Source organism: Polypterus senegalus, chromosome 17 (genome assembly GCF_016835505.1).
Source record: "Polypterus senegalus isolate Bchr_013 chromosome 17, ASM1683550v1, whole genome shotgun sequence".
Lineage (NCBI taxonomy): Eukaryota > Metazoa > Chordata > Cladistia > Polypteriformes > Polypteridae > Polypterus > Polypterus senegalus.
This window is the reverse complement of record NC_053170.1, coordinates 94348305-94375964: the sequence shown is the minus strand read 5'-3', so window position 1 is coordinate 94375964 and position 27660 is coordinate 94348305. Positions and strand designations below refer to the sequence as shown.

General features: G+C 39.7%; 1 protein-coding gene across 7 annotated transcripts in view; it reads left to right on the top strand.

Annotated features, from left to right (window-relative positions):
* The window catches only part of rbfox3a (RNA binding fox-1 homolog 3a), a 976802-nt gene that overhangs the window by 518432 nt on the left and 430710 nt on the right, over window positions 1–27660 (top strand). For 4 of the 7 annotated variants that reach the window (XM_039740613.1, XM_039740614.1, XM_039740612.1 and 1 more), the window contains one exon: window positions 10478–10554. The exons of 2 other annotated variants lie outside the window; for them this stretch is intronic. In XM_039740613.1, coding sequence (XP_039596547.1) covers window positions 10537–10554 — 18 coding nt within the window. In that variant the 5' untranslated portion in view covers window positions 10478–10536. Of the gene's footprint in view, window positions 1–10466; window positions 10555–27660 lie in introns of all 7 variants that reach the window. One more of the 7 variants, XM_039740622.1, reaches the window with a different exon arrangement.

Here is a 27660-nt window from a genome sequence, read left to right as displayed (position 1 = left end):
TTTTTGCACGGCATGATGGTGAAGTAGTTAGAACTTCTGTCTCCTAGCTCCAGTGTACTGGGTTCATATTCTTACCTGGTGTCTGTCTTGTGTGTGTGTCACTTTTTCCCTCAGGTAAATCAATTATTTTTAGGCATCACAAAGATGTGCTTTTAATTGGCACCACTAAATTTGCCAGGTATGGTTGACTGGCATGCTGCCCTAGACTGATTCCTGGCTTGTGTCTGATTGTACACAAACAGTCTTTGGCTGCATGGATTAAGTGAATCAGAAAATAAATGAAAGTGTCATTTACTGCAAACGTAAAATTCTGTTGTAGGGAAATACTGCATTTCTAGTGACTGGAATTTCTTGGCTGTTTTGGAAACACACAGTTTGTTATTTGTGTTCTTGATATATTATCCTGTTGTCAGGTTTGGATTGTATTGTGTGTCCTCCTTTTCAGCATCCCATCTCTGGTTATCTTGGGTCTTAATCTCTAACACTCCCAAGTCAGTACACAAATAGAGGCCAGAACCTATATATACAGAGACATTTTATGAGACCCTTTGCTCTTTCACAACCACTCAGGTCTCCTGATGAGTGGCATCAAATCTCAATCCAGACTCTCTTCATGTGTAGCTTTCTTAGCTGGTGGATCAGGCTGCCCACCTCCATCCGATCTGCTGACTTCCTCAGTGTGTTTAAGAAGTGTTTGAAGACTCTTTATTTGGTGACATTCTGTCCAACTGTGAGGCTTTTGTAGCTGAGGTATTACAAGCCATTTGTATTTTGTTCTGAGCTATTCACTTGCAGTGATCAGTTTTCTACACTTGTACTGTGACATTTGTTCCCAAACAGTCCCCTAGACTGATGTTTATTCAATTATGTTGACCTCTTTTGTAAGTCACTTTGGATAAAAGCATTTACTGAGCAAATAAATGTAAATGGAGACAAGCTGGAAAGATGAGCATTGTATAGCAGAAAGCAGACACAACAGCATCGCTCTGAAGTGCCCCTCTTGAGTACAGAACCTCTAAGAGCTATGTGTCACTTTCAAACTCTTTCCTTTCCTATGCAGGATGGACTAACACTGTCATTTTTGTTTAAATACTGCTGCTGAGTGTTCCGCTAATGGCGTGGTCAATGTGTTGGCCTTGCTGGAGTGAAACAGCATGTCATGTTATCCCTCACTATGAATCTGATTGGGTCAATATGATGCTTTATTTCAGTTAAGTGAATGGGGCTTTCATCTCGCCTTGTCTGTAGTCGGGTAGTTTGGATGAGTTATTTTCTTTGTCAAAGAAACTTTGTATCCCATTTAAGCAGGCCGGTCAGCTAATTACTTGGTCTTTGTAAACACTGAATTAGAAAATTGCTTTGCCCCAGCTGTCATTTTGTTCTATTGAGTTGTTCAGCCACGAAACTCAGAATTTCACTGTTCTGTGTACGTTTGACAATAAATTTGAACTTGAATGAACTCACAATGTTACCTTGTCCCCTAGACGACGATGTCAACAGCATGTGTTCATTTACTTCACTCAGCCAATCAGGTGGCCACTTTAGTGTTGCAGAATCTCAAGTCTTTATCCGGACAAATATAAAGACATACAGGGTTTTATTTTTGTTTTGAAGGGGCATGCAAGGCGAGAATGTTTCAGCAAGAATCATGAATGGAATGGCATGGATCTCTTGTCCTTCTGATGCAGGACACTAACCAGATTTCCATCCAAGGAGTTTTTGCGAAAAAATATTTAGCGCTTCAAATTTTAGCTGATGGAAATGCTAATTATCGATAAAATGTTGTACATGTCGACATAATATTTTTCTGTTTAACTTTAGCGCATAAATTCCATATCAATACTTCAGATGTCGCAAAAACTAAATTGGAAACACTTTTTGTCGGAAAAAAAGGGCTTTAACGTAAATGTGTCACATGATACACTTTCATCACATGCAATCAAAACGAGAGTAGCGGAGCAGTTCGCATGGTCTGATGAAGAGACTCGTTATTTCTCGTGATGAGCCAATGCAGTAGCGGATAGGCTGGGTCTCCTGCTACTAAAAGGGATACCTGAACTCCCTCCACATCAGCTGTAGCCTTGGTGTCTCTCAGGATTTCTAAATAATACAAAAACCGCAAAGGTAATTTACTGTGCCAGTCAAAATATTTAATAAACCGTGTGTTTCATTATCTAAACATTTTTTTCTTATTATTAAATGGCAGATGTTTTAGCATATATGAGAAATTCTCTCATTAATGTTAACTTTAGTTTTTTTTGATTAAACGTCGTTATTTTGTATTAATTCAAATTTCAGTTTTAATTAAAAACCTTAAGGGAAGCAGGTTACAGTACTAATTCAGTTGTTATCGCACTGAGAAGGGATGTTGAAAGGTAGGCTCACCTGTACAGATCTGATGCTGCAAACACAGCTGCATCATGGGCACTTCCAGGAGTGCCAACGCAAATGTCTCGTTTCATGCACCTGTCATCAACAAGGGCCTGGAGAACAATAGATGGCCACTCTTTGCGATTAATGTAATCGCGGTAGCCTTCCGTCGGGGGAAGAATAGGCACATGCGTGCCATCCAGCGCACCGTAAATCTGTGGCACAAGATGCACCAAGGAATTGCGGTATGCAATTTCATTGGCCTCCGCTACAGTCGGAAGTCTGATATAACGCTGCACTATACTCGGCGCAGGTTGCCAGCTTGTAAAGGGCGATGGCAATCTGTTTTGGGGTTGGAACCGGTGGTCAGTGACAACCTGTGATGGCCGCAACATCAGGAATGATGAATCCACACAACATCTCAAACATTGGCCGTGTCATTCTAAAATGCTGCAGCCAGAGATTTTCTGTGAAGTGTCTCCCCACCACCTCCTCCCAGAAGGTCTTATTCCGTCGTCTCTCCCATCCCCGTGGGTTTCGTCGCACTGGGGTACTTTCTTCAAGCTCTAGGGCTATCAGACAAGCAACTGCTTCATTCTGCTGTCGTCTTCGAATATTATGTACAATTCCAATTATTTGTGAAACTGAAATAACAGTAAGCTGGCAAATTTCAGAAAACTGTCTGAATAATCTCTCCATTTCTTTGTTTCTTTGTTTAGTGGAGGGGGTGTAACGTGGAAAACAAAAGGTAGATAATTTGCGACATACACAAAATTATGTATGGAAACGGCTCAAGGGCAGATTTTTTTTCACGATACCACAAAACTTATGCGACAGTTTGTTTTGGAGGGGATGACGTCATCACGCACGCCATTTTATCGATAAAAAGCCAGTTGGATGGAAACAGGCTGGAGACAGCAAATTTCGCACATTTTTTTTACGTATATTCTGTTTGTCGATAACAAAACGTCGCAAAAAACTGGATGGAAACTTGGCTACTGATGATGATTGGTACAACGCCTGCAACTCATCCATGGCACTGCTGCTCACCAATTCACAGGGTCTTGCAAACGTGACCACATCTTACCAATACTGATCTTCCTCCAGAATTGACTTTAAAATTTAGTTCCTTGTTGTTAAGTGTTTGAAAGGAATGGCATCCACTTACCTTTTCACATTTATAAGCCAACGTATGCACTGCAGCCTACTAGCCGGATGGTCTTAATGGGGCCGAGGTCAATGTTGAAGCAGAGAGGAGTCTGGCTTTTCTGGTGGCCGCTCCCTCTCTTTGGAATAGCTGACTTTATTATATTAGGTCTTCCCGGGCAGTTAATCACTATTAGGTCCTCATTAAAGACTTACTTCTTTTTGCTGGCATTTATTTTTGCATATGTTGGTTCATGTACAGTATATTCCTGATTATGAGTGTGTATGTGTGTGCGAGTATTTTGAGTATTTCTTTTGTGTGTGATTTGTCAGGACTGTGGTTTTGTTACATGTATATATATTTTAATTCTCTCTTTTAGCTTATCTTGTACAGTAGTTTGGTTCACTGTAGGCTGTTTTACATGTGCTTTATAAATATAGTTTCATTTGACTTGACTTGACTAGAAGACTTAAAACAGCAGGGCCAAACGAATTGTAGTGAATGAGAAAGCAATATTAGAAGACATTTGGTATAAATTAGCAGGTTTGCATGTTCTTACACAAAAGAACAGACAACCTCTTATTTAGTGATAAAAATATAAATTTTCTGTGTTCCCAAGGAATTAAAAATGTTACTTTCATTATTGTGTATTCTGTGCAGATGCTGCCAGTCATTCTGCTTGTTGTTTAGTCCTCCTCATGTCTCCTCCCTCATTTAACTTCACATAAGAGATCCTTTCAACACACAGTCGTTTCACCCTAACCCTTCTTACCAACCACTGTAACATTCTTTGCTTCTAGTAAGTGGTGTTCCTTCTAGGCCTCTGATCTTTGTCAGGCTCCTGTTTTCCTGCACTCTAATAAAATGTGTTTTTTTATTAATACTTTTATAATTTTATAACAATTTTATCTTTAACAATGTAAATATGTTATATAGTTTATTTCATAATGACTATAGCTACTATACAAACTTCAATAATATAAAATGCCTTTATCATTCTTCTTTATTTAAATGCACAGCTTATTTCAATTGCAAAAAATCTAATTTGTAATCTTTGGTGTTCATTAAATAAATTTACGCACACAGCCATCCATATGGTATATGGAAACAGCTAGTTCTTTAGAGTGAAAGTGTGCATCGAGGTTCAGTCCTAAGCCCTTTACTGTTTGCCATAAAAGCACTACCATTGGATTTTCTATTTGCAGATGTTTTAGGTTTAATTGCCAACAGTGCTGGAGAATTAAGAGAAAAAATCTTAAATAGGAAAACAGATTGGGTGAGAAGGGATTAAAATTAGTCCTGGACAGAACTAAAGTGATGATGGCATGTGCTGCACCAGGATCTGTAGAAGAATCTGGAAGGTGGCCACACAGTATATGTAGAAGAGCCATAGGTTCAAACTCTTATCAAGGGCACAGAATGTGAAAAATGGGTCCCTTTAAAGTGCAGTGGCATAAAGTCGAAACTGACAAAGATCAGCATCTCATTCATGTGCAGAAGGTGCAGTGGTGGAACCCCATAAACTGGCTGGGACACAGTAGACTTTGTGTTTGAACATGATACAAAACGAGAATGGGTCCATAGGTTTTGTTGTCTTGATGATGTGCTAGGTTCTACTGATGGGACGAATTTAGCAGTGATCACCCGATGGAGGTGCAGCTGGAGAAAGTTTAGAGAAGTGCTAAAGTTCAAGGCAACTTCATTAAAAACCTGTAAGATGTACGGTACTGAGACCTGGGGAACATGTGAAGGGAGTTGTGTATGATCAGATGGATGTGTGATCAATGAAAGAGAGGTTGAAAAGTGTAGATCTACCTAGCAGAGCGAATGTTGAACATACAGGTGTCATCTTGCCACCTTGGGCGGTAAGGGTATATGATGACAAAGCATCATATTATGTAGGTGATGCAAAAGTCTTGACCTGTTGGTAATTAGTAAGAGGCCTAGAGGTAGACCGATGAAATAAAGGATTGGTGAGTTGAGCAAAGATATGAAGAAAATACACATAACAGATGCTGATAAACATAACAGACGTTGATGGAGAAGAGGAATTTGGGGTTAAATGGCCTACCTGGGTTATCATGGAGTCTAATAGTAGAGCTGAACTGATGGTGATGACTGATGAGACAGAATTATACACGACAAAACAGACTAGTGTGTGTGTTGAAATAATTTCAAGTGTAGTTTAATTTAAGTGGAGTATATATTGTATTTCCCTCAAGTCCAGAGTACTTTTAATGCTCAGAGTGTGCTTGTTGTTCTCATCAGAATGTGCTGTTATTTGGATTGTATTGGCAGGAAAAAAAATCAAACCATCATCATCATCATCATTTATTTAATAGCCATAGTCTGGATTTAAACAAATACATTACTGCTAAAAGAGGCCACAATTATAAATCGTGCAGGGCAGATGTAAAGGCTAAAGACAAAATGACAAACTCTCTGGTACAGAAGTGGCATTCTGTGTTTATAATCGTGACAGTTGGAAAGATAGCACTTAAGGGTACTTAAATTATTTTGTTTCAAAAACAGTTGTGAGATAGTCTTCTCCTTTGCAGAATATGTATTGAGAGAACTAAGACACATGATTAGAAATACTTCTTTGAACGTTTGTCAGACAACAGCTCACTTTACTATATAAGTATTCACAAAGCACATAATGTTTAAGGCTAACTGCACTTTTAATGGAAAATACATGTTGTTTGACAGTCTGCTCCTTGTCTGACCGCATGTTGATGTAACATTGTACCTTATCCAAGTCCAAGCAGTTAGTCAGGTTACTTGCTACTAGATTATTACGAAGATGTGTAATATATGCTGTCTGTCCTTCCAGGCTCATCCTGGCTGATTTAACTTTTGGATGTGGTACGAATAGAGGAAAATGCATCCCTGCCATATTCCACTATTAGACGTGCTATCCTTTGATGGTAACCATGTCAGAAATGACAAACATTAACTCTAGAATTTAGACTTGTTTATTGCTGTCATTTTCCAGGCACCATCTAATTTCATAGCTAAGCACTCAAGAGAATTAAGTGGACTGATTGCAGGTCAGACAATAGTTATCACCAGGGCCGGATTTAGATGAAAAGAGGCCCTAGGCTATTCCACTTATGAGGCCCTTTCACCTCCCATTTTTAAGTTTGTTCAAATTGCTAACAATTTGAATGTAGGCCCCTCTTGAGCTTGAGGCCCTAGGCTGAAGCCTAGTTAGCCTATAGGAAAATCCGGCCCTGGTTATCACCCTTATTTCTTTATGTCATTTGGGCAAATGGAATTGTTTTGAATTTACATGTGTGTCATGTGTTGAAATATCCAAAGGTGCTTTTTTAACTTCCTGTTCACTGCGTCTTTAAAGCCTCTGTACATTACACTATATTCTGTCAATCCTAAACTCAATGCAGTATCTTCAGAAGTGGGAGGCTGTAACTGCTCCATTGCAGCCTTAGCTAGAATGTTGTATTTGATCTTTCACTTTCATCCACAGTTCCTGTCTTCTTTGTAAAATTGTATAGGTTCCCATAAATAAAATTTTCTTGGCACAACGTTTTTATACTTTTTTATTTAGTAGAAACACAGAAGTAGACACCATAATCAATTTTTGATTTCCAGACAGTTCTATGGCATTAGTAAAAATGTAAGGAATATGGTATCCAAATAAAATGTTAGTAAAACAGTTGTAGAGTACTTACACTACATATCAATACTGACCTTTTCACTTTATTCACTTTTTATTAGTAGAAATTCATTAATAAATACAAATGAATAGTAATTGTTTAAAAAATAATAAAAATACATTAATCATTACTGTGTTGTTCACTGAAAATGAAGTGGTGATATGTTTCTGATTTAGAAAAAGAACATAGAAAGAATTTGCCCTTACTGCTTAATAGACCATGAACTTGTGAGCTTAAGAGCCTAATGTGTCCATCTTAAGTGTAAGCTTGGTAGCTTGCATCTTCTTGATAAACGTGAACATTTTATCACAATTGTGGCTTGTAAATATGACATTTGTATTATGGAAATATTTTGCACAAGTTTTATTAGTTATTAAAAATTCTGTTTCATGGGGATTTTATATTTTTTAGAATTTTTTTTATTTGAAACTGAACAACAAATGTACAGAGTTTCATTTTGTAAATAAAATAATAGTCAACATGTGGTCTGTAGTTTGTGTAAAAATACCATTTTAATATAGAATATAAGGTTTTATATGTCTGGTTATGCAGGAGTTTGGTGTTCTTTCTTCTTCAGTAGCTATTCCCATTTTTATATGGGGTTGCTGTTTGTTTTCACTAGACATCTCCAGTAGAGGTTTCGTTGTGAATTTTACGGCAGGCTGCATTTCCGAATAACAACCTTCCCTTTTTATCCAGGCTGTGTTAATTTTAAAAAATAAAAATTTATAAGGATAAAGAATCATCCAATTCTAGTAACCTGAAATTGGTGAAAGGTATCAACTCTAAAATACCCGATCAGAGCATCCCTACCAAATTTGATTTTGAAGTAACAACATGCTGCAGCACCCTTTGCCCACAGAGATGCTGTTTGAGCTGGCACATGCATCTCTTGCAGATTTCTAAAGTGTGTATCCATTGAAATTTGTACACATCCTATAACGATTTAATTGCAGTCTTTGGCATCTGCACAACATGCCACTTGCAACTTTATTTAGAGGAGCCCTTGTGTACCAAGAGGATACCAGTGATGTGTGATCACTTTGAGAAAGGTTCATATCAGGAAAGGAAGAGCATAAGATAGCTCACTGATGGACTTCAAAACTGACTTAGTAGGAGTGAAAAAGACCACTCAAGGCTGTTAACAATATCTGAGTTGACAGTTCACTTTCAGTTGACAATAATAGTAATGGGAATGGTGCTGTGCCATTATTGGGTTGGGGGGGGGGTTTGGGTGTGGAATTTGTATAGATCGTGTTTATTTTCTTTGAATTCAGATACAGTTACTTAGCAGTTAATATGCAATTACATGGTAATTAAGAATTTAAAATCAAATGTGTTTCAAAGTTGCAAGTACTTCAGCAAATTTTTACCAAAGTCTTTTAATTTTCTCACCCCTTGTTAACAAGAATTAAAGAATTTCTCCTTTTATAACGAAAAAAAATGATACAGAGTCATACTGGAAGCATCCAAGCAAATGCCTCTGGGATCTTTGTGTCATTTTTTTTTTCCTATTTCTTGCTCAGTATTATATTTATGATTGCTGGAAGCTCCCCCAGCTTTCATTCAGCAACCCACCCCCACCCACCTCCTTTGCATTGTGTTAGCCCCTTGCCTTCTGGTGCTTTTTCAGATAAGTTATTTATGAGAATAATCTTAAAAGGGCCCACACAATGGGAAACATGCATGTTCTTGAAAAAACATGGGGCTTGTTATGCTTTTTCTCTCTTGTTTTTCTTTTTTTGTTTTGTTTATCAACCATCAAACATTAACAAGGGCAGAGCCTCTGTGTTTAGCAAATTATTACTTTGGATAATTGCAGTTGTCATTCAAAGAAGTAAAATTAAAAATAAAATAGGATTTATCCTTAGGAGAGGCAAAGAGAAGTACAGTAACTGGACAAAGGGGGCGGGGGGGAGACCTTTCAGGTAGGAGGCATTAGGGGAGGATGATATGCCAATTTAATTCACAGGAAAAAGAAATGCCATTTTCATTTCAGTTGAAAAAATAGACTCTTTAAAGTGTCTGCTTAAGGAAAGTGGCCATCACATTTAAAAAAAGACACGGTTGGTCACAATTAGATGAGATAATCTAAAAACACTGCTACTGTACACTAGAGTTTACAAGATAGTGTTAAAAAAGGATCAATGCTCAGTCGTAGTGAGTGTTAAAAGAAGACCCTGTGCCTGCAAATGCACACACAAAACCACAAGCATCCATCCATACCTTTGTTTGCACATGTCCACAAGTATACCAGAAAATCCATATACTGTACGCACTCACAAATGCACAAAACTGGAAATTGACTCCTGTCCATATGACCGCCAGTGCAGTCCTGCATGCACATACACCCCAACGCGTACATGCACAAACACACTTTCATACACTTCTTCATAAACAATCCACACTTAATTCTTTTACTCCCTGTAACCATTTGCACCAACCTGTCAGCATATTCCCTTAGCCTTTAACCAGAAAGCCTTGCTCCTGATTGGTGGCAGCACTCAGAGACCCTTTCCCACTTAGCGTCAAGCAGCAAGCTGCAGTGAAATTTCCACTGTGTGCTGTCTGTCCAGAGGTATAGAGCTCTCATTGGTGAGCTCATGAGTCGCTCCCAGTGCTGTGCTTCTGCTTGCTGCAGTTTGCATGTATAGACTCTCAACAACTCAGAGGTTTCTTTTTTTTTTTTTTTATTTTATACAGTACTCCACCAGATCTGAAACAGATCCTTTTTTTTCTGTTTCTGATCCATCTGCACTACAGCACCAACAAAAAGAAAAGGGAAGTGTTTCCTTCTCTGTTTCAGAATTTTCTTTCTCCATTTCTCCTTCCTGGAAACCCCTCTGTTCACAATTCGGCCCCCGAGCCCCGAATGCCTTGAACAGCCGCAAACTGCCGAATGTTCCTGCTACAGTTGAGTCTCTTCTACTGTACTGAGTGATTTAAGATTCGCCAATAAGAGACGAGAGAGAGAGAGCGAGCAAGAGAGAGAGAGCGAGAGAGTGAAGGAGAGGGAGAGAGAGAGAGAGGGAAAGGGAGATCAGGAAAAGAGGAAAAATAAATAAAAGAAGGAAAAGAGGAGCTCAAGGTGCATTAACACTGACTTCAACTGTAGCTTTTCCTCTGTGGCTTTTAAAGAGGGAGAAAGGAAAGTGGAGAAAGGGGGGAAAAACTGTGACGTAAGACTACAAGTGACAGAAAGAATATAGAAGGGAAAAGGAAGGAATACTCTACTGCTTAATTAAAGGACATTATTCCTTCTGAATCTTCTGCTTCCGGACAGAGCCGTCTTCCCGAGTATCCCAACAGTGTGGTGACAGCCAGACCAGCCCTGGTTCCGAAATGATGATGTATTTTTGGGTATGTACACTGAACCCTCCTTTATTTCTTCTCCCTTAATAGCGCACACTCTGTGACTGACTCTGAACTCATTTTCACAGCTAAAGTTTAATTGTTTAGCTCATAAGAATTTTATGCACTCTTCCAGTCCACATGTGCTCTGCTACTTCTGATGTTTTTGTTAATTGTTTGTTCTCCTTCCTTTAGTTTTAATTGCAATTTTAATTTTATACATGACCGGTTTGATATGGGAAACCCAATACCACCTCAACCCAACCCCGGCAAACCCCCCAAACAAACGGCCCCATCCTCCACCCCTGCTGAGCTTCCAAATGGCAAAAACCTGGCACTGGGTCACACTGTTAACATTCCTGACCACAAGTGCTCATGATTCAAAGAGAAACCATTCAAGATGGTATGCCTGCTCAGTGGAGAACTTCATTATAGATCTTACATGAAAGATCCTTTTGGGTCCAAAGTTTTCATGTTTAAATCCAGAAAGTACATGCACATGTTTTATACTTATACCCCTTAATCGCCAGTCATGAGTGTCATTCAGTTTTAGGATTCATTGGGTTGGTTTTCAAAACGTAAGATATCAATTTTCATTCAGAGACCTGGTATCTTTGTCATGACAGAGCTGGACTTGCTTATACATGCAGGCTTACATATCATGCATGTTGCCTGACTCCTAAGACCTTGCTGATCGTGCAAATTCTAATTTGTACTTCATTGAATAATGAAGTGCTAGGCAGTGATGCTGTTCAAGACAAGAATGAACTGGAAAGAGATTACCGTTTGCCCATAAGTCATTCCAGCTGTGTTATATACAGTAGTCTTGTCATGCAATGTAAAGTTTGTACTTCTGGATTAAAACTAAAATTAGAACAGCTGTCTAATTTGGTCAGATTGATTAATGAGCTTTCACACTGTTGCTCGTAGGAAGTTCACCCACAGTACTGCTTGTATCTTCTCTTTGCAAATATTACAAATCCTGTCGCAATCTTTGTTTTTGCCCTCTTGTGTTAATCTTGTAGTTTTTTTCCACCATGACTGTCAATGGCTCATCACATAGTGTTTTTAGCACCTCCCATGTAATGCTAAAAGCTCCTCCTCAATTTTGCCTGTTCATTACATCACTTGTAGTTCACCTCATGCTACCTAACACAATGCCAATTAGTTTCTTTCACAACAATACTTATAGACTCACTATGAGTATATCACCTTTAGCTCCTCTAGCAATATACCTTGTACTGCCTTATGTTATATTTTTAGGCTCCTGGGGTAATTAGTGGAATTTGTACTTGCATATGTTGATCTGGCACTTGATACAGCTGTGCTTTCTGCTGCTCTTAAAGCATTAACTGCAGTATCCTCCATTTTTATTGTTTTCTTCTTGTTTTATAATGTTGATTATTGAGTCTCCTATATGCTATTTTATTGCTCTGTTAACAGTAGTTCATAGCTCCTCTCATATTATTACTAGTAGCATTACACATTAGATATTGGTTAGATATTTTATTGCAATATTATTGGCAATGCATCCCATGGGTTTTTCTTGCACCTGTTCCCACACTGGTCACATCTCTGGCAGATCCTCACACGGTCCCTAATGTGCACCCATACTCTTGCATCCGTTTTTTTCTCCCAGTTTCTTTCTGTTCCACTCTCTTTCTGATCTTTTTTTTTTTTTTTTTTTTTTTTACTTATTTCTTCTTTTGTGAAAATTCAGAATGAGTACCTGAACAGGTTAGGGTTTTATGTGGTTTTATTGAAGTATTAGTTCAAAGGGACTTCTATCCATAGTTTTCTTTTTTGATTGTGAATTGGTGGATACCAGTAAAATACTGATGAAAGTGAAACAATGAGAAGTAGCGCTTAAAACAACAGCTTAAAGGAGTGTAAGAGAAAGGAATAACTTTGATTTCACATGTTTGAATCTGGACATGTACAACACTGGCTCAGTCCACTCCAGAACATAAGGCATGCAAGCAGACATGTTTTTAGTACTACTGCCAACTAATGTGTATCATTTTTCTCCAATGAAATGAGAATCCATTTGATACAAAATAAATTTATGGCTTTCAGATAAAAAGCTAACAGCCAGTAATTGAAGAGGCTTGTAGTGTGAAGGATAAGCTTATTTATCTTTATGAAGGATAAAGCAGAATAAACCTGAACAAATCGAGGACTAGACTCTACCAGGACTGGCAGAACAATAGATAGATAGATAGATACTTTATTAATCCCAAGGGGAAATTCACAAACAATAGGAATATGGTGTTGTTTGTCACTCCAGTCACTATGGCATCCTGCTTTGAAATGTTGAAAAATAATTTGGTTTTGAATTCTTAGGGACGGATCACTTAGTTGGAATTGGGGGGCAGAAAAAAAAAAACATGCACATATACATATAGTGCAGTCCGTCTGAATTACAGTGAATGACTAAAATGAACCAGAGGTGGCACCGGAAAATGGCAGTTTGGCAGCCTGTAGCCATAAGGCTGCTGCAAGAGCTCTTTGAAATCACCACATCTGAGCCCTGCTCCTGAACTTTTTATAGTCTGACACGTTTGTTTGAATAGTTTGTGTCCATCTGCTGGCTCCTTAAGTACAATCAATGTACTTCAGTGTCAAGTGGATTCTTAGGTGTTTCATAACATAAAGTCATGGAAAAAGTAAGTACACCCCATGAAATACTCTTTCTTTTTTTTAACATATGTAGATGTATCAGGATTTGATCTTCATTTAAACAGCATCTTAAATAAAGGTGATGTAATTTGTTGGAAAAAAAAGAAAAATCAACTTTACAAAAATGTATTCAATGGAAAAATGAACAGATACAGTATGCCAGGGTTTTTCCCTCTCCTCCTTGCAGAATTCTTGTAGCTGTCCAATGTTCAAGGGTTGTCTTGCCTGCACAGCCTGCTTCAAATCCACTCATAGCATGATTCAGATGCGAGGTTTGACTTGGCCATTCCACAAACCTCTGCTTCTGACTTTTCAGCCATTTTTATGGATTAACTAGTACTTTAGTCTCGTTGGCATATTTTAAGGTCCACTTTTAGTTTAGCTTTACTCTTTTGACAGATGGTCTTGCATCTCCTTGAGCATCTTCTGATTCAAGGAAGAATTCCTAGTGGATTCTTTGATGTTGAGTTCAAGGCAGTCGCAAAACCAGGGCATTTCAACCAACCATGTTTTACAGTTGGTATCAGGTTGTCCTGGACAAATTCTATCTTTGTTTTTCAGCAAACATGTCGTTTAATACTGTGACTAAATAACTCTTTGCCTTGTCTTTCCAGAGCATCACATTGTTCCAGAAGTCCTGGTCTTTGCGTAGATGTGTATGTAGTCTTGGCCTGGTGTTTTCTTTCTGAACAGCAAAGGCACACCACCCTTATAGATCTCATTTGTTCACCCTTTTTCTAATAGTAGACTGATGAACTTTGATATCAACAGTGGCAAGAGTTATAATACCTGTAGGTCCCGTGATGAAATTCTGAGTGTCTTTGAGACTTCTTTCAGCATCTTGTTCTCTGCTCTCTGGCTGAACTTGATGGGTCAGTCTGGCCTGAACCAATTAGCGGTTGTTTGAAATCTTCTCCACTTGTAGATGATCTTCTTTACAGTGGAATGGTTGATTTCCAATTGTTTGAAGATCTTTTCAAATTCCTTCCTAGAATCATAGGCATCTATGCTTTACTTTCTGGAGACATCAAAGAGCACTTTCAATCACGACATGGTGGTAACACACACTTCAGCAACAAAGAGCAAGCCAAACTACATATCTCAGGTTTTAATAAGACAGTTTCTTCCAAGATCCTCTCTAATGATGTTGTCATAATTTGCATCTGTGCACCCGATTCTAATTTGGGATATTTAAGGTAGAAATCATTGTAGGTGTCTACAACACATGTGAAATTTGCATTTATGTTTGTTTAAATCATACAGTGGATTACAAAATGTAAATGTGGCATATTTGTTATTATATCACCATTTTCTATAGATATTTTTTATAAATTAAGATCACATTTTGATATGTCCACATGTGTTAAAAAAGATGAAACATTTAAAGTGATTATTTTTCACATAACTGATATGCTAAAAATGTGATCGGGGCACCATAATAGTGTATATATGAATTCAGATGTTCAAAGAAACACAAGTAATGTAAGAGATTGCAAGATTATTGTGGTTTGGAACTACAGAGGGCTTAAGTCATACAGCAACACTAAAAGTTAGCAAAATGTCATCCAGGACACCTTTCTGTATTGTGCCTATTGTATTAGCTTAAAATTTGGCTACGGTACTTAAGTGTAAGTAATTTATGGACTCTCAATAGTTTTTAAAATCTAGCAGGAAAAATGATAGCTAACTAGCAAAATACCCGCACTTCACAGTGGCGAAGTACTGCCTTAAAATTTTTATTAAGAAGAAAATTGAACCTTTTTAAACTGAGCGAAAATATGCCAATAATTATTTAAGGATCTCTTTGTATACAACATTGTGAGTTTGGCCCTCCAGTTGTAATATGACCAAGCTGTGCACTGAGCTTACTCTTGAGCATGCAACGTACAGTTGGCCATGTGAACAGTAATCTTGTCTCAAATCTCACAGCTTGGATTGCTGCTGTCATAATCGGTTTGAGTTTCACGGTTTGTTTCAATTACAACAGTATTTGTAGGACTTGTGTTGAAAAGACATTCGGCATCTGTCAAGCGTTGTAAGCATACAACCGGTTTTATCGATAACTTCACATCCAGCTTTTGAGAGTTTAAACATTCATAAACATGAAAGTGTCCACCACTGAAATCGTAACCTGTGAATCTAAGATGTTAAAGAGGCATTGGCGGTTGTCCAAAGGTGTAAAATATTTGGCCATTTCACTACACTTGAAAGCGTCAACCAAACAATTTAGCGGCAGCCATCAACTCGCATGCAGATCCATAGGTGAAGTGCTTAAGCGTTTCACTCTTCTAGTGCTCCTGTGTAGTATAATGATCTCCTGTACCGTCATCAGTCCACACCTTGAACCTGTCCCAGTCATTCAATACATAAGACACAATGTTCATCCGGATATCAAGAGTGAGCCTGATATGGCCGTGCAATATGTAACACAGAGAATGAAAAAGGTAGATGCCATCTCCAGGCATGGAAACCACTCAGTAAGTGACAGTTCTTTGATCGATGTTGATCACCTCGATAGACATGTTAATGGGGGTATGTTTGGAACGATAAAGGAAATGGGTACCTGAACAATGTAAAGTAAGTCTCAAATACCTACACAATAACCATAATCATAATAAACGAACAATAAAACAGCGGAGAAGCCGTGGATTAAATAAAAAGGCTGCAGTTATCAGCAGGGAGACGTGAATCCCGTGGCGAAGCAAGGAAGGGAATGTAGAGACCGGAGCGACGGACGGCCTTATATAGGCAGGTAGCCGATAATGTGGGAGGCGTTGGGATGGGGGACCCAACGGCGCCTCACACAGTGACCGAGCTGCAGGCTATGGACGTATATACAGTAATCCCTCCTCGATCGCTCCTAGGTGAAAATCCGCAAAGTAGAAACCATATGTTTGTATGGTTATTTTTATATATTTTAAGCCCTTATAAACTCTCCCACACTGTTTATAAATATTCCCCGCAGAGTTATACAGCATAATCCCTTTGTATTCTCTTAGATATTAGGTAAGATTAATTGAAATTCTGTATATAAACACACTGTTTATATACAGTAAAACCTAAATATTATTTTAAAGATATTGAGTGTCTTCGATATCACATGTTACAGCCATTACGATAGACATGCCACCAGCAATAAATACGTACAATGCAACAAAAATAGTATACAGTAAATGTGTGTACAGTGACACTAAACGACGTACATGTACTGAGTACTGTAAGTAGAAAATTAATTATGGTTACTCACCAACAATGACACGATGACTTGTCCGATAACAATGAGTTTAATTTTACTGCACAACAAAGGAGAGCGTTACAGCCCTTAAAGGAGCCACTTCAGGCGATTGTGTAGCACTGCCGTTGTTCTTCTTCTGGCAGTCTTCAATCCAAATCCCTAAAGCAGATTCCATCCAGACTACTGCCTTATTACATCCACTTACAACTCGTTTTGCACCCTGGTTAAAAGGACACTGCGGCCGTAGATCTTATAGTCCTTTCCTACTTTTTAAATAAAAAGAATCGTAGCCTTCAACAAATCCAAAACGCTTACCTTTTCGTAATCGTTAACATCTTCCGTTTGTGCTTGGGCACGGCCCCTGAAGCAGTAGCAGATCGTTTTGGAGCCATAATGAAGGGCTTGACTATGCACAAAGATAAGCACAAAAGAGCACAACTCTTTACACAGCGAAACACGTTGATGCTGAATGAGCGAGACGAGACTTCCTCGTTAACACTGCATTCAGCACGCAGGAACTTAACTGCGTGCTCTGTTTGGTTAGCTTCTCAGTCAGGAGAACTTAACTGCGTGCTCTGATTGGTTAGCTTCTCAGTCATCTGCCAATAGCGTCCCTTGTATGAAATCAACTGGGCAAACCAACTGAGGAAGCATGTACAGGAAGTTAAAAGACACATTGTCCGCAGAACCCGCGAAGCAGCGAAAAATCCGCATTATATATTTAGTTATGCTTTCATATAAAATCCGCGATAGAGCGATACCGCGAAAGTCAAAGCGCGATATAGCGAGGGATTACTGTATGTATGTAAGTAGGATTCAGTTAGCGTTGGGAACCCGCGTACCATATTTCTTGAAGATGGGCCCATAAGTAACAAAGATCGTTGGAAAGTTCAATATGGCGGCCGACAGTGGCGTCATACCACCGAAATAAGTACGTACATCGGTTTCGGTTAGTGCAGGGAAGCCACCTACCAAATTTCGTGAAAATGGGGCCATAAATAAGAAAGTTCAACATGGCAGACGTTGTCGACCGTTATAACCGTTATGTGTAGAATTTCAAAATAAAACGTGCTTAACTTTTGTAAGTAAGCTGTAAGGAATGAGCCTGCCAAATTTCAGCCTTCTACCTACACGGGAAGTTGGAGAATTAGTGAGTGAGTCAGTGAGTGAGTCAGTCAGTCAGTGCCTTTTATTAGTATAGATTATAAAATCAACCAGCAATATCAAAGTTAAAACTGCGGCAGAATATGGAAAAATTCATTCAAACTAGCAGCAGGATCAGTATGAACCATAATATATTGCTGTATAGGATAAAATTTCAGATATATTTCCATGTGACAGTCACCATCCCAGAGGACATGCCACCTATCCAACCACCTGAGAACCAGCTGGACAAAAGACCCCCTACATGGAGGAAAGTTGAGACCACATTAAGACGGGCAAGATCCAGCATCAGCCCCTGGGCCCAACGGCATTCCGTATAGGCTCTACAAGAACACCCTAGGTGTCTCAAAGTACCTCTGGAACCTAATGAAAGTGGCATGGGAAAAAGGAATCATACCTAAGGCTTGGCGAAGGGCAGGCGGGATCCTGATTCCTAAAGAAAAGAACTCAACCATCTATCAGTTCTGCCAGATCAGCTTACTAAATGTGGAAGAAAAGATTTTCTTTAGTGTTGTGGCCCAAAGACTATCAGCGTTCCTGCTGAAGAACAACTACGTTGACACCTCTGTGCAGAAGGCAGGGATAAGAGGTTTCTCAGGATGTCTGGAGCACGCAAGTATGATTCGGAACCAAGTACAAATGGCCAAGAAGGGAAAGAAAAATCTGCATGTGGTCGTCTTAAACCTGGCCAATGCCTTCGGGTCAGTGCCTCATGAGTTACTGTGGACAGCCTTCAACTTTTTCCATGTCCCAGAGACCATCACAAGGCTAGTAAAAGCTTATTTCCAGGACCTCCAGTTCTGCATTACACTCCAAGACAAAACAACTGCTTGGCAGTCACTGCAGATTGGCATAATGGTGGGTTGTACCATCTCCCCACTGGTCTTCACCATGGCAATGGAGATAATTATTTAAGCTTCACGGTAGGTGGTTGGAGGGGAACGTCTGAAGAGCAGGCTGCGTCTTCCTCCGATCAGGGCATTTATGGATGACATGACAATTATAACATCAACTAAGGCATGCAGACATCTGCTGGACAAACTCCAGAGTAACATCAAATGGGCATGAATGGAGATTAAACTAGAAAAATTCCGCAGCATCTCCATTGTTAAGGGCCAGCTTGTCAACGAGAGGTTCCATGTTAATGTGCCGATACTAACAATCCTGGAAAAGCCCATCAAAAGCCTTGGACTTTGAAACAATGCAGAGCTAAAAGACTCCGAACAAGTGGAACAACTCAGACAGGACACTATCAGCGGCCTAAAGCAAATTAACCTTACTGCTCTCCCAGGGAAGCTGAAGCTCTGGTGCTTTCAGTTTGGATTGTTGCCCCGCCTCATGTGGCCAGTTTCCATCTATGAGGTCACCCTATCCCATGCCAAACGGCTGGAGAGGCTAGTGAATGTGCAGGTGCGGAGGTTGCTTGGATTACCCAGATGCCTCAGTAGCATAGGCCTGTATGGCAACGGAGCACTCTGTCTTCCAAAATCAAGCCTGGTAGAAGAGTACAGATGCCACAAAGTAAGGCTTGAAATAACCGTCACGGAATCTAGGGATCCCTTGGTCAGTGGCACTGCTCCAACCTTGGTAAAAGGGAGGAGGTGGAGGCCAGGAGCAACAGTGGCACAGGCAAAGGTTGCCCTGAGACATCGGGACATTGTGGGACAAGTCCAAACCTGCAGAGGGGGCCTAGGCCTGCGTACAACACCCACATGGCAGAAGGCAAACCTGTTAGAACGGCAACGCCTGGTGATAGAGGAGGTGTGCCACCAGGAGGAAGCGGACAGATGTGCTAGGGCTGTGTCCCAAGCCAAACAAGGCCGCTGGCTAAAGTGGGATGGTGTGGAGAGGAGAAAGATCACTTGGAGCGAGCTGTGGAACATGGAGTCCAATATGCTGAGCTTTACCATCAGAGCCAGATATGGTGTCCTGCCCTCTCCAACAAACTTGCATCTTTGGCATGGAGAGGATCTGGCCTGTCTCCAGTGTGCTGCCCCAGCAACTCTTAAACACATCCTGGTGGGGTGCAAGACAAGCCTTACCCAAGGCAGCTGCACTGGAGATCAAGAGGGTAACTACCCACGGCATACCCTTGGAAGCTGAGACTGCCTCTCGGCAATGAACATCTTTTGTCTGTGGAGGGGAGAAGCAGCCGGCCAAAAGAGTGTCTCCAATCTCATGTCCACTGAATGAAGCCCGTGACTGGGAAATGCAAGTGAATTTAAATCAAAGACTAACTTTCCCACCTGAAATCACAATAACAAATCTGCGGCCAGACCTGGTCCTTTGGTCTAAATCCTGTCGACGTGTGTTCATTGTGGAGCTGACAGGCCCATGGGAGGAAGCCATTGATGAGGCTTTCGAAAGGAAAAAGCTGCGATATACAAACTTGGCAGATGAGGCAGAGGACCGGGGCTGGAAAGTGTCTGTATCCAGTGGAGGTGGGCTGCAGGGGTTTCATAGCTAGGTCAACCACAAGGCTGCTAAAGGAGGTAGGAGTCAGTGGGCAGGCTCAGCGGAAAACCATTAAGGAGCTGGCAGATACCGCCATAAGAAGCAGCCATTGGTTGTGGCTGAAGCGGAATGAGACCATATGTGCTGCTCATGGAGCCTCCAGCACGGCACACACCTAGGTCTGATCAGCCTGTGGTGTGCCGTCCTCCGGCGAAGGTGTATTGTGACCCAATGACCCCGGCGTACACAACTGATGATGTGTCATACTGGAGGCCGTAACACTGCCAGATGAAAACCCATGAAGATACCTCCAGTCCTACCTAAGAAATCAATGCTATCCAGATTACAAAGGGATTAAAACATCTAGTCCTAGTAGACATACATATTTCTTTGGTTTATTATGGCAGTGCTCTCTCACAGGTTACCAAGTTTCTAGTCAAGGTATTGTCTGTATTAGCTATCACATCTTAGAAATACAGTATGTCTGTTAGGTTTCTGGTGCTGGTATTATAAATGTACCTGGTGAGGGAGAAGTGTAGAGGTGCTCTTTAAAGGACCCAGCAATAGTGTTGTGTTATGTACAGGGCTGCCTTCTGTCTGACACCTTGTGGTAATGAAATAGCTGCCAGTTCCCCAGTTCAGAGGATGAATGAATTTTGTCTTTATTTTCAAAATATATCAACAACAATGTAAATTGTGTATGATAAACATTCAACTTGTTAAATTCACTGAAATGTCCATTAAAGTAATGGTTCTCAAACTTTCTGGCCCTGACACCTATTTTTACCTATTTTTGTTCATTGATTATCCTTTATTAGCCGTAATTGTAATGTATACTAGTCAACATGATTCTGTTGCACACATTAACATGTGACATTCATTCATTACAGTGTACATTATAGATGCAATATGCATTGTAAGCATACAAAAATAACTTGACACACAAGTGTTAAGTACTGAACCAAATTTAGTGTTCATTTATCTTCTTAATGGGTAACCTGGGCTTGTTAGATTTGCAGAAGTTTGTTCAAATTAGGGGTATATGAAGGGAGCACTGAGATAAATATGTTTTAGTTTGCTGCCAGCTAACTCGTCTACCATTTCCATGCACATAGGCAATATGAGCAGTTTTGTAATTATGTGCACTTTCTTACCTTTTTGGCAATTTGATGTGCAACAAAATGATGCCCAGAGTGCCTGCTGGCTTGTTCTACAAATGTGCCAGAATGTTTTTTGAGAAGGCATTTTTTTCATTTAAAAGAGTTGAATGATTTACTTATGTAAGTAGCATGCTTTGTTTCTAAATGTCTTTATAGCTGAAGGTTTCTTGTTTAATGCTTCGAGGATCATGGTTTCCTTTGATGGAACCACGACTCGGGTAATACGCAGTTTCCGTTGCTAATCATTCTTCAAAGAAATCGGAGTACTCTGTAGACATGACAGTAAGGACCCTGTAAGCCTACAGTATAAAGTTGCTACACTGCAAAACCATACAAATTTAAAGTTCTCTTTTTGTTTTCTGAGTTAACATCAAACATTGCTCCAAAATTGGCTGTCCTTTTATTCTGCTTGAATGTCTTACCGACCCATTAGTTATGGGTCCTTACTGGATCTACGAAGAACTTATGTTAGAATTCCTTTCAATAAAAATGAGAACATCAGCATTCTGTATAAAGCGGAGACCTTTCTGCTATGACAGTATCCTCTACAGGTGAACATACTCGCTGGGTACAGACGCATGTATCGTTTGACTAGATGAGTGAACATTGGGAATTTGTCTGCGTTGTCTCTCTGCCTTGTTATAGAACTGCTATATTATTCCTCCTTGCTGTAATTGACCCCTATTTCTGAATCAGTATCAGTGAAAGGCATATCAATGCCTCAAGTACTTGCCCTCACATCTGTGGCGTGACAGAGTTGCATTGAGGGCAGCTTGCTTCTCTCTGCAGTGTTTGAGTATATCATGAGAACTGCTTCAATATGATGACGAGTTTGTGCTTTGCCGGTCCCAATAGAATTCAATTTTGAAAACAAGCCTGTGGACGCAGTGATGCCTTTGTGAAGCAACGCTGCGATTCTCCATTCTTGTCTCATTAAATTAAATTAAACACTTAACCTACACTGCCAGCCCACTTTCATGTTCAAAGAGGTCTGTTGTGTGTCCACATTTTGCACCTTCACATCCTTATACAGGCGGTGAATAACGGCTCTGACAAAGTGCAGTTTGTCATGTTATGTCTTAGTTCTAGTTTTTCAATCAGATTTTTAAATTCATTGCTTTTGATGAAAGGCATTTTTATTTGCTTTTGTGCTTCCTTTCAGTCATGATGTAACGTCGTACAATACACAAAGCAAGGCCTCATGTATTGCCAGGTTTTTCATTGCAAAATTCGATACTATGAAATTTTGTCTCATGTCAAACTACATCAGCATTCATTTACACTTTATAAGTTTTCTGCTGAAGAATGACTGAATAGTACACAGTTTAATTATAAAGGACAAAACTTGTACTGTTTTTTGCAATTAAAGCTTCAGTTTTTAGATTTTTCAAGTTGCAGTGAAAGTTAACATTCTCTGTCCTCTTGTTCATCATCCCATCTGAAGCACTTAGTTTAGTCCTGCTAGTCTTGTTATTTTGACAGCAGGATTTAAAACTGGTGCATCCTCTCTCCAAGATCCTGGTGAATAATGTGGCCAACTTCACTGGCAGCTTTTGGATGTCGTAGTTAGGTGAGCTCTGAGAATCTGGCGGTTTAATAAGCATAAACCTGAGGTCTGCTCTTGGACCTTGCCTGATAGCAACATTGAAGTTAATATTGAGGCACTGCTTAATGATGTGCTTTTTATTGTATTGTTTTTATGCTTGTTACCAAATGAATGTTATAGAAATAATTCTATATATATTATATGTTTGATTATTTAGTTCAAGTGTGAATAAAAATGTATTTATCCTTTATGATAAACCTCAATAAAGTAATTAATGAAAACTAAATTAGCAAAAATTCTCCCATCCACTAAGTTTGGTAGAACTGTAAAGATTGAGAAGCCATCCTTATGGCAACGGCCACAGAGCAGTAAAGTGAATACCATACTACAATATTGCTTTGCAAAATACTAGTAGGGTATATTTGATACTGCTTTTAATAATGCTTGCTGTGTAAAACATTGTGTAAATGTACATGCTGTTAATTGCTCTATATAAAATATTTTTCAGTGGATTGATTTTCCTAGATTTCCAGGAAAACATAAAATCTCTGTGACGATACGCTTTATGCTTCATAGTGAACATTCTAGTCACAATGCAAATATTCAAAAGCCAGCTTTCAGCAGTTTGTCTGTCTGCGGAGAGTGTCGACCTCGTCCAGAGGTTTAGTTACCACAGTCTATGAAGTCAGTTAGATTGATTGGGAGAGCATGGGAGGTCAGGAGGTCACTAGAATGGGGTGTGTGGCGCTCCTGATATCTATGCAAAAGGACGAAGGTCCAAGTCTTTAGAGTTCTGGTGCTTTCTGCTTTACTATACGGTTGCGAGACATGGACGCTGTCTAGTGACCTGATACAAAGACTGGACTTCTTCGGTACAGTGTCTTTTCGGAGAATCCTTGGGTACCGCTGGTTTGACTTAGTGTTGCTCACGGAGTCTCAAATGAGACTCATTGAACTGCATTGTGAGAAAGTGTCAGTTATGGCACTACGGCCATTTGGCGCAACTCCCAGAGTGCAGGACCCTCATTGTTTACGGCACGAGTGGCTGGGCCAGGTCAAAGGGACACCCACGTAACACCTGGCTGCGGCACATAGATGCTCATTTCTGGAGAGTGGGACTGGACTGTGGATCTGCTTGGGGGGTTGCCAACTGGGATCCCAAGCTGTTTCGTCGTGTGGTGACTGCGGCAATGCGCTGTACCAGTGCATGCTCCCTGACCTGAGAACAACAGAGAAAGAAATGTTATGTAACTGGGCCAACACTGAGATTGTTCCTTGTCTGCCTGATCAGCTATCTTGTTATCCTTCTCTTACCTTGCTTCTTATCCTCCCCATCTTCACTGTTTGAACTTTTCATCTTTCTGTGTTCATCATGCTCTTCCTTTTATTTCTCCTGCTTTCTCCCTTGCCCCGTTTTCTTCTTTCTGTTCATCTGTTTTCCTTTTCTTCCCCAATCTTTTTAATTCTCTTCATCCTCTTCCCTTCCATACCTTTTCCTTGCCCTTCTTTTCCTCCTACTACTCTTCTATTGCCCTTGCCTCTTCTGTTTTTTTATACTTCTTCCACTTTTTCCTTTCCCTCATACTCTCCTTCATAATCATTTTGTTATTTGCCTTTCCTCTGCTCCCCTACATCATCACTGATCGGAGAAAACTGGCATACTAAGGCATACCATTTGTAGTTGTTTCTTTTATTTTGTTGACTTGACAGACTTGGCAGGTGAAGTTCAAGTTCTCTGGAGGTGTCAGCTTAGATGCTGCTTTTGGTTGCTTAGTTATTAAATTAAAGACGCATCAGGTATGTGCTCAGCAGCTGCCCTGATGCATGCCTCCCAAGCAGGACACACAGGGAGCGGCCAGTGCTGTTGTCACGTCAACTTGGCCTCCATACGGAATGCCACGGGCACCTTTATCGAATCACACTGGCCGTGTCATGTATCATTTTCCTCTGGATTCCTTGCGACACTGTAATGTAATATCGAAAAGAAATGCAAAATTATTCATGATCTATTGGACGTGTCAGGAAATTTTTTTTTATTGCTTCATTGTGCTTTTGTGCCTGCTGGTACTTTGAATTTTCTTTTTATTTTGTAATTTACAAACCCTTCTGTTTTTTTAGCCACAATAAATTTCAGCCAGTTTTAATTAGTATTGTTTTTATTTTGTCACTTAGTTGTTTTTCATTTTTCTATTAAGCTGTTAGCCTTCTTTGAACATTTTTGAGATGACCAATACATAAATTACCAGCAAAGTGAGGAAGCCCCCAATTGGCTAGGTATTCACGTTCTTATGATCTCTGTATCTACAAAATGTGCAATTCTTCCACCTGTTCAACATTTTCTTACAGGCCTGATCGAAACTCACGCTCTACTAAGACCTGATGAAGTGACAATTTTAGCGCAATATGGACAACCACCAGTTCAGCAATCACTGGGCAAATTATTAGGAACACTATACTAGTACTGTGCTGTGCTGGGCCTAATGTTGCACTCAGTTCCTTATGGCATGGATTTCATAAGATATTGGAAACATTCTTTTGAGATTCTGGTTCATGCTGACATGATGGCATCACCCAATTTCTGTATATTTGACACATTCAAGCCATGAGTTTCTCATTCTACCACATTCCAATGGTGTTATATTTGTGAACTGGTGACTGTGACGGCCACTGAAGAACACTCAACTCATAGTCATGCTAATGAAGCTAGTTTGAGATGACTTTTGCTTTGTGCCGTAGTGCGTTATCATGCTGGAAGTAGCCTTTAGAAGATGGGTGAATTGTGACCATGAAGGGATGCACATGGTCAGTAACAATATTCAAAAAGGTCATTGCATTCAAGGGATGACTGATTAGAATTAACGGGCCCAAAGTGTGTTTCTCAGCAGACTGCAGCTCAATGGATGGTTTTTGTTTTTTGCACCATTCTGACAAAACTTGAGAGACTGTTGTGTGTGAAAATCCCAGGAGATCAGCAGTTACAGAAATATTCAAATCAGCATGTCCTACACCAACAATCATGCCATGGCCAAAATCACGGAGATCCCATTTTGCCCCATTCTGGTATTTGATGTGAACATTGATGCTTCAGATCTTTATCTCCATGATTTTAAATGCACTGCGCTGCTGGCACCTGATTGGATAATTAGATTACTTCATGGATAAGAAGGTGCACAGGTGTTCCTCATAATTTTTTTTGTAATCAATTTTTATTGATGTCAAGCAAATAGTAAAATAACAAAAAAGAAGAAATTTTCATATTCAAGTTTTGAAGAAAAAACAGCACCACCGGCACCCACCCAAAACTCACCATACCCCGGAGCTATTTAAGAAAGTAGATACCAATTTAGGACTGATGGTACACACGGTCACTGACAGGGCCCAGAGGGCCCACATGGCTGGTTGAGAAAAGAAATCTAATAGAAAAGTGTCAGATTGACATCAAAGGGTTTGCAGTCAGCCATGACTTGATCAGTGAGATATTATTTTTCCATTTACTAATAGTATGCGCAGGTACCCCATCAATCCGCACAGCTGACAGTTCTAATAATGTTAGATTGTAAAAAGAGGACTTTCAGACCGAGAGAGAAAGATGCAGGATTCTTCCAATGGGGGACTATTGAAACTTTGGCTGCTATTGTGGCCAATGAGATAATGTGCTGATTGTGAAGGGAAATCTAACAAAAGTACAGCGGAAGGAGAGCAAGAAATACAGACAGATAAGATGGAGGAGAGGGCCTTAGCAGTTGATGGTGCAGTAGGTGTATGTGTAATGTTCATTTTGTGTTAGTTTTTTGTTTTGGTGGAAATTAATAAAAATGTAATTTTACTGCCCTATAGCTCTTAGTCATGGTGTAGTTCTCAGCTGGAGTACAGAAGATTACCATTTGAATCTTCACCACCGATTCCCACTTTCATTCTGTATGAGTTATTTAATAAGCCCAGTGGTCAAATTTAGAGAAAAATTTGTAAAAACTTTGTCTTGTATTCAAAGATACAAAAGAAACAGAATGAATTGTATGTTCATTATGAAAGTGCTGCTTAACGTGTATGTGTCCTTATGGTTCTGCTCGAGACCTAAGGATATTCCACCCCCCCCCTAAGTACTCCAGTATTTAAATAAAAACTGATATTTTTTTAACCTATCGGGTGACGCTTGCGTGTAATTTTGTTTTATCACAGAGATAATGTATTTTATATTTTTTTCTTGCTTTTAGGTTCAATTATTTAAACTGTATGGACATATGTAACTGCAGTATCATGATGTATGTGTGTATTGCACTTAAACTGAAAATGGATTGAAATCAATTTACTTAGGCTATCACAGGATGTGCTTTAAATGCAAACATAGCCTACACGGCCAAAATTATATTCAGCAATGTTTATGTATTGTGCCAGTGTATTCCAATACAGCTTCGGCTGTAAAGTTTTATTTTGGTCTTCATCTGTGTCACAATATGTATGTAGTCCCGCCACAGTCATTCTCAGCCCTTCCATAGTCTAGACCACCCAGAATTCCAACTTACATGGTGTCAAAGTACTGTGTTTCAAGATGTTCTTTAACTGTCACTAGAAGAGACTAAAATAAAACATATTATATAAGAGAGCATGCCCAAATTCCTGCTATGAAGCAATAATGTATACCAGCATACATCTACACCAAGGTATGGTACTGTATGTTTTAACATACAAGATTCACATTTTCAAAAAATAAAACAAGTAAATGATGTGCCTAGCAAATCATCTTTCCCATCCGAGATGATGTACTTGGCACATGGGGGCTGGGCACTGACATCTGTATCAAGAAATGCAACATGGTCATTTGTCTGAAGCCTTCTGAGCTTCTAATGAGGAGCCGGTGATGGCAAGCTCCAAGCTTA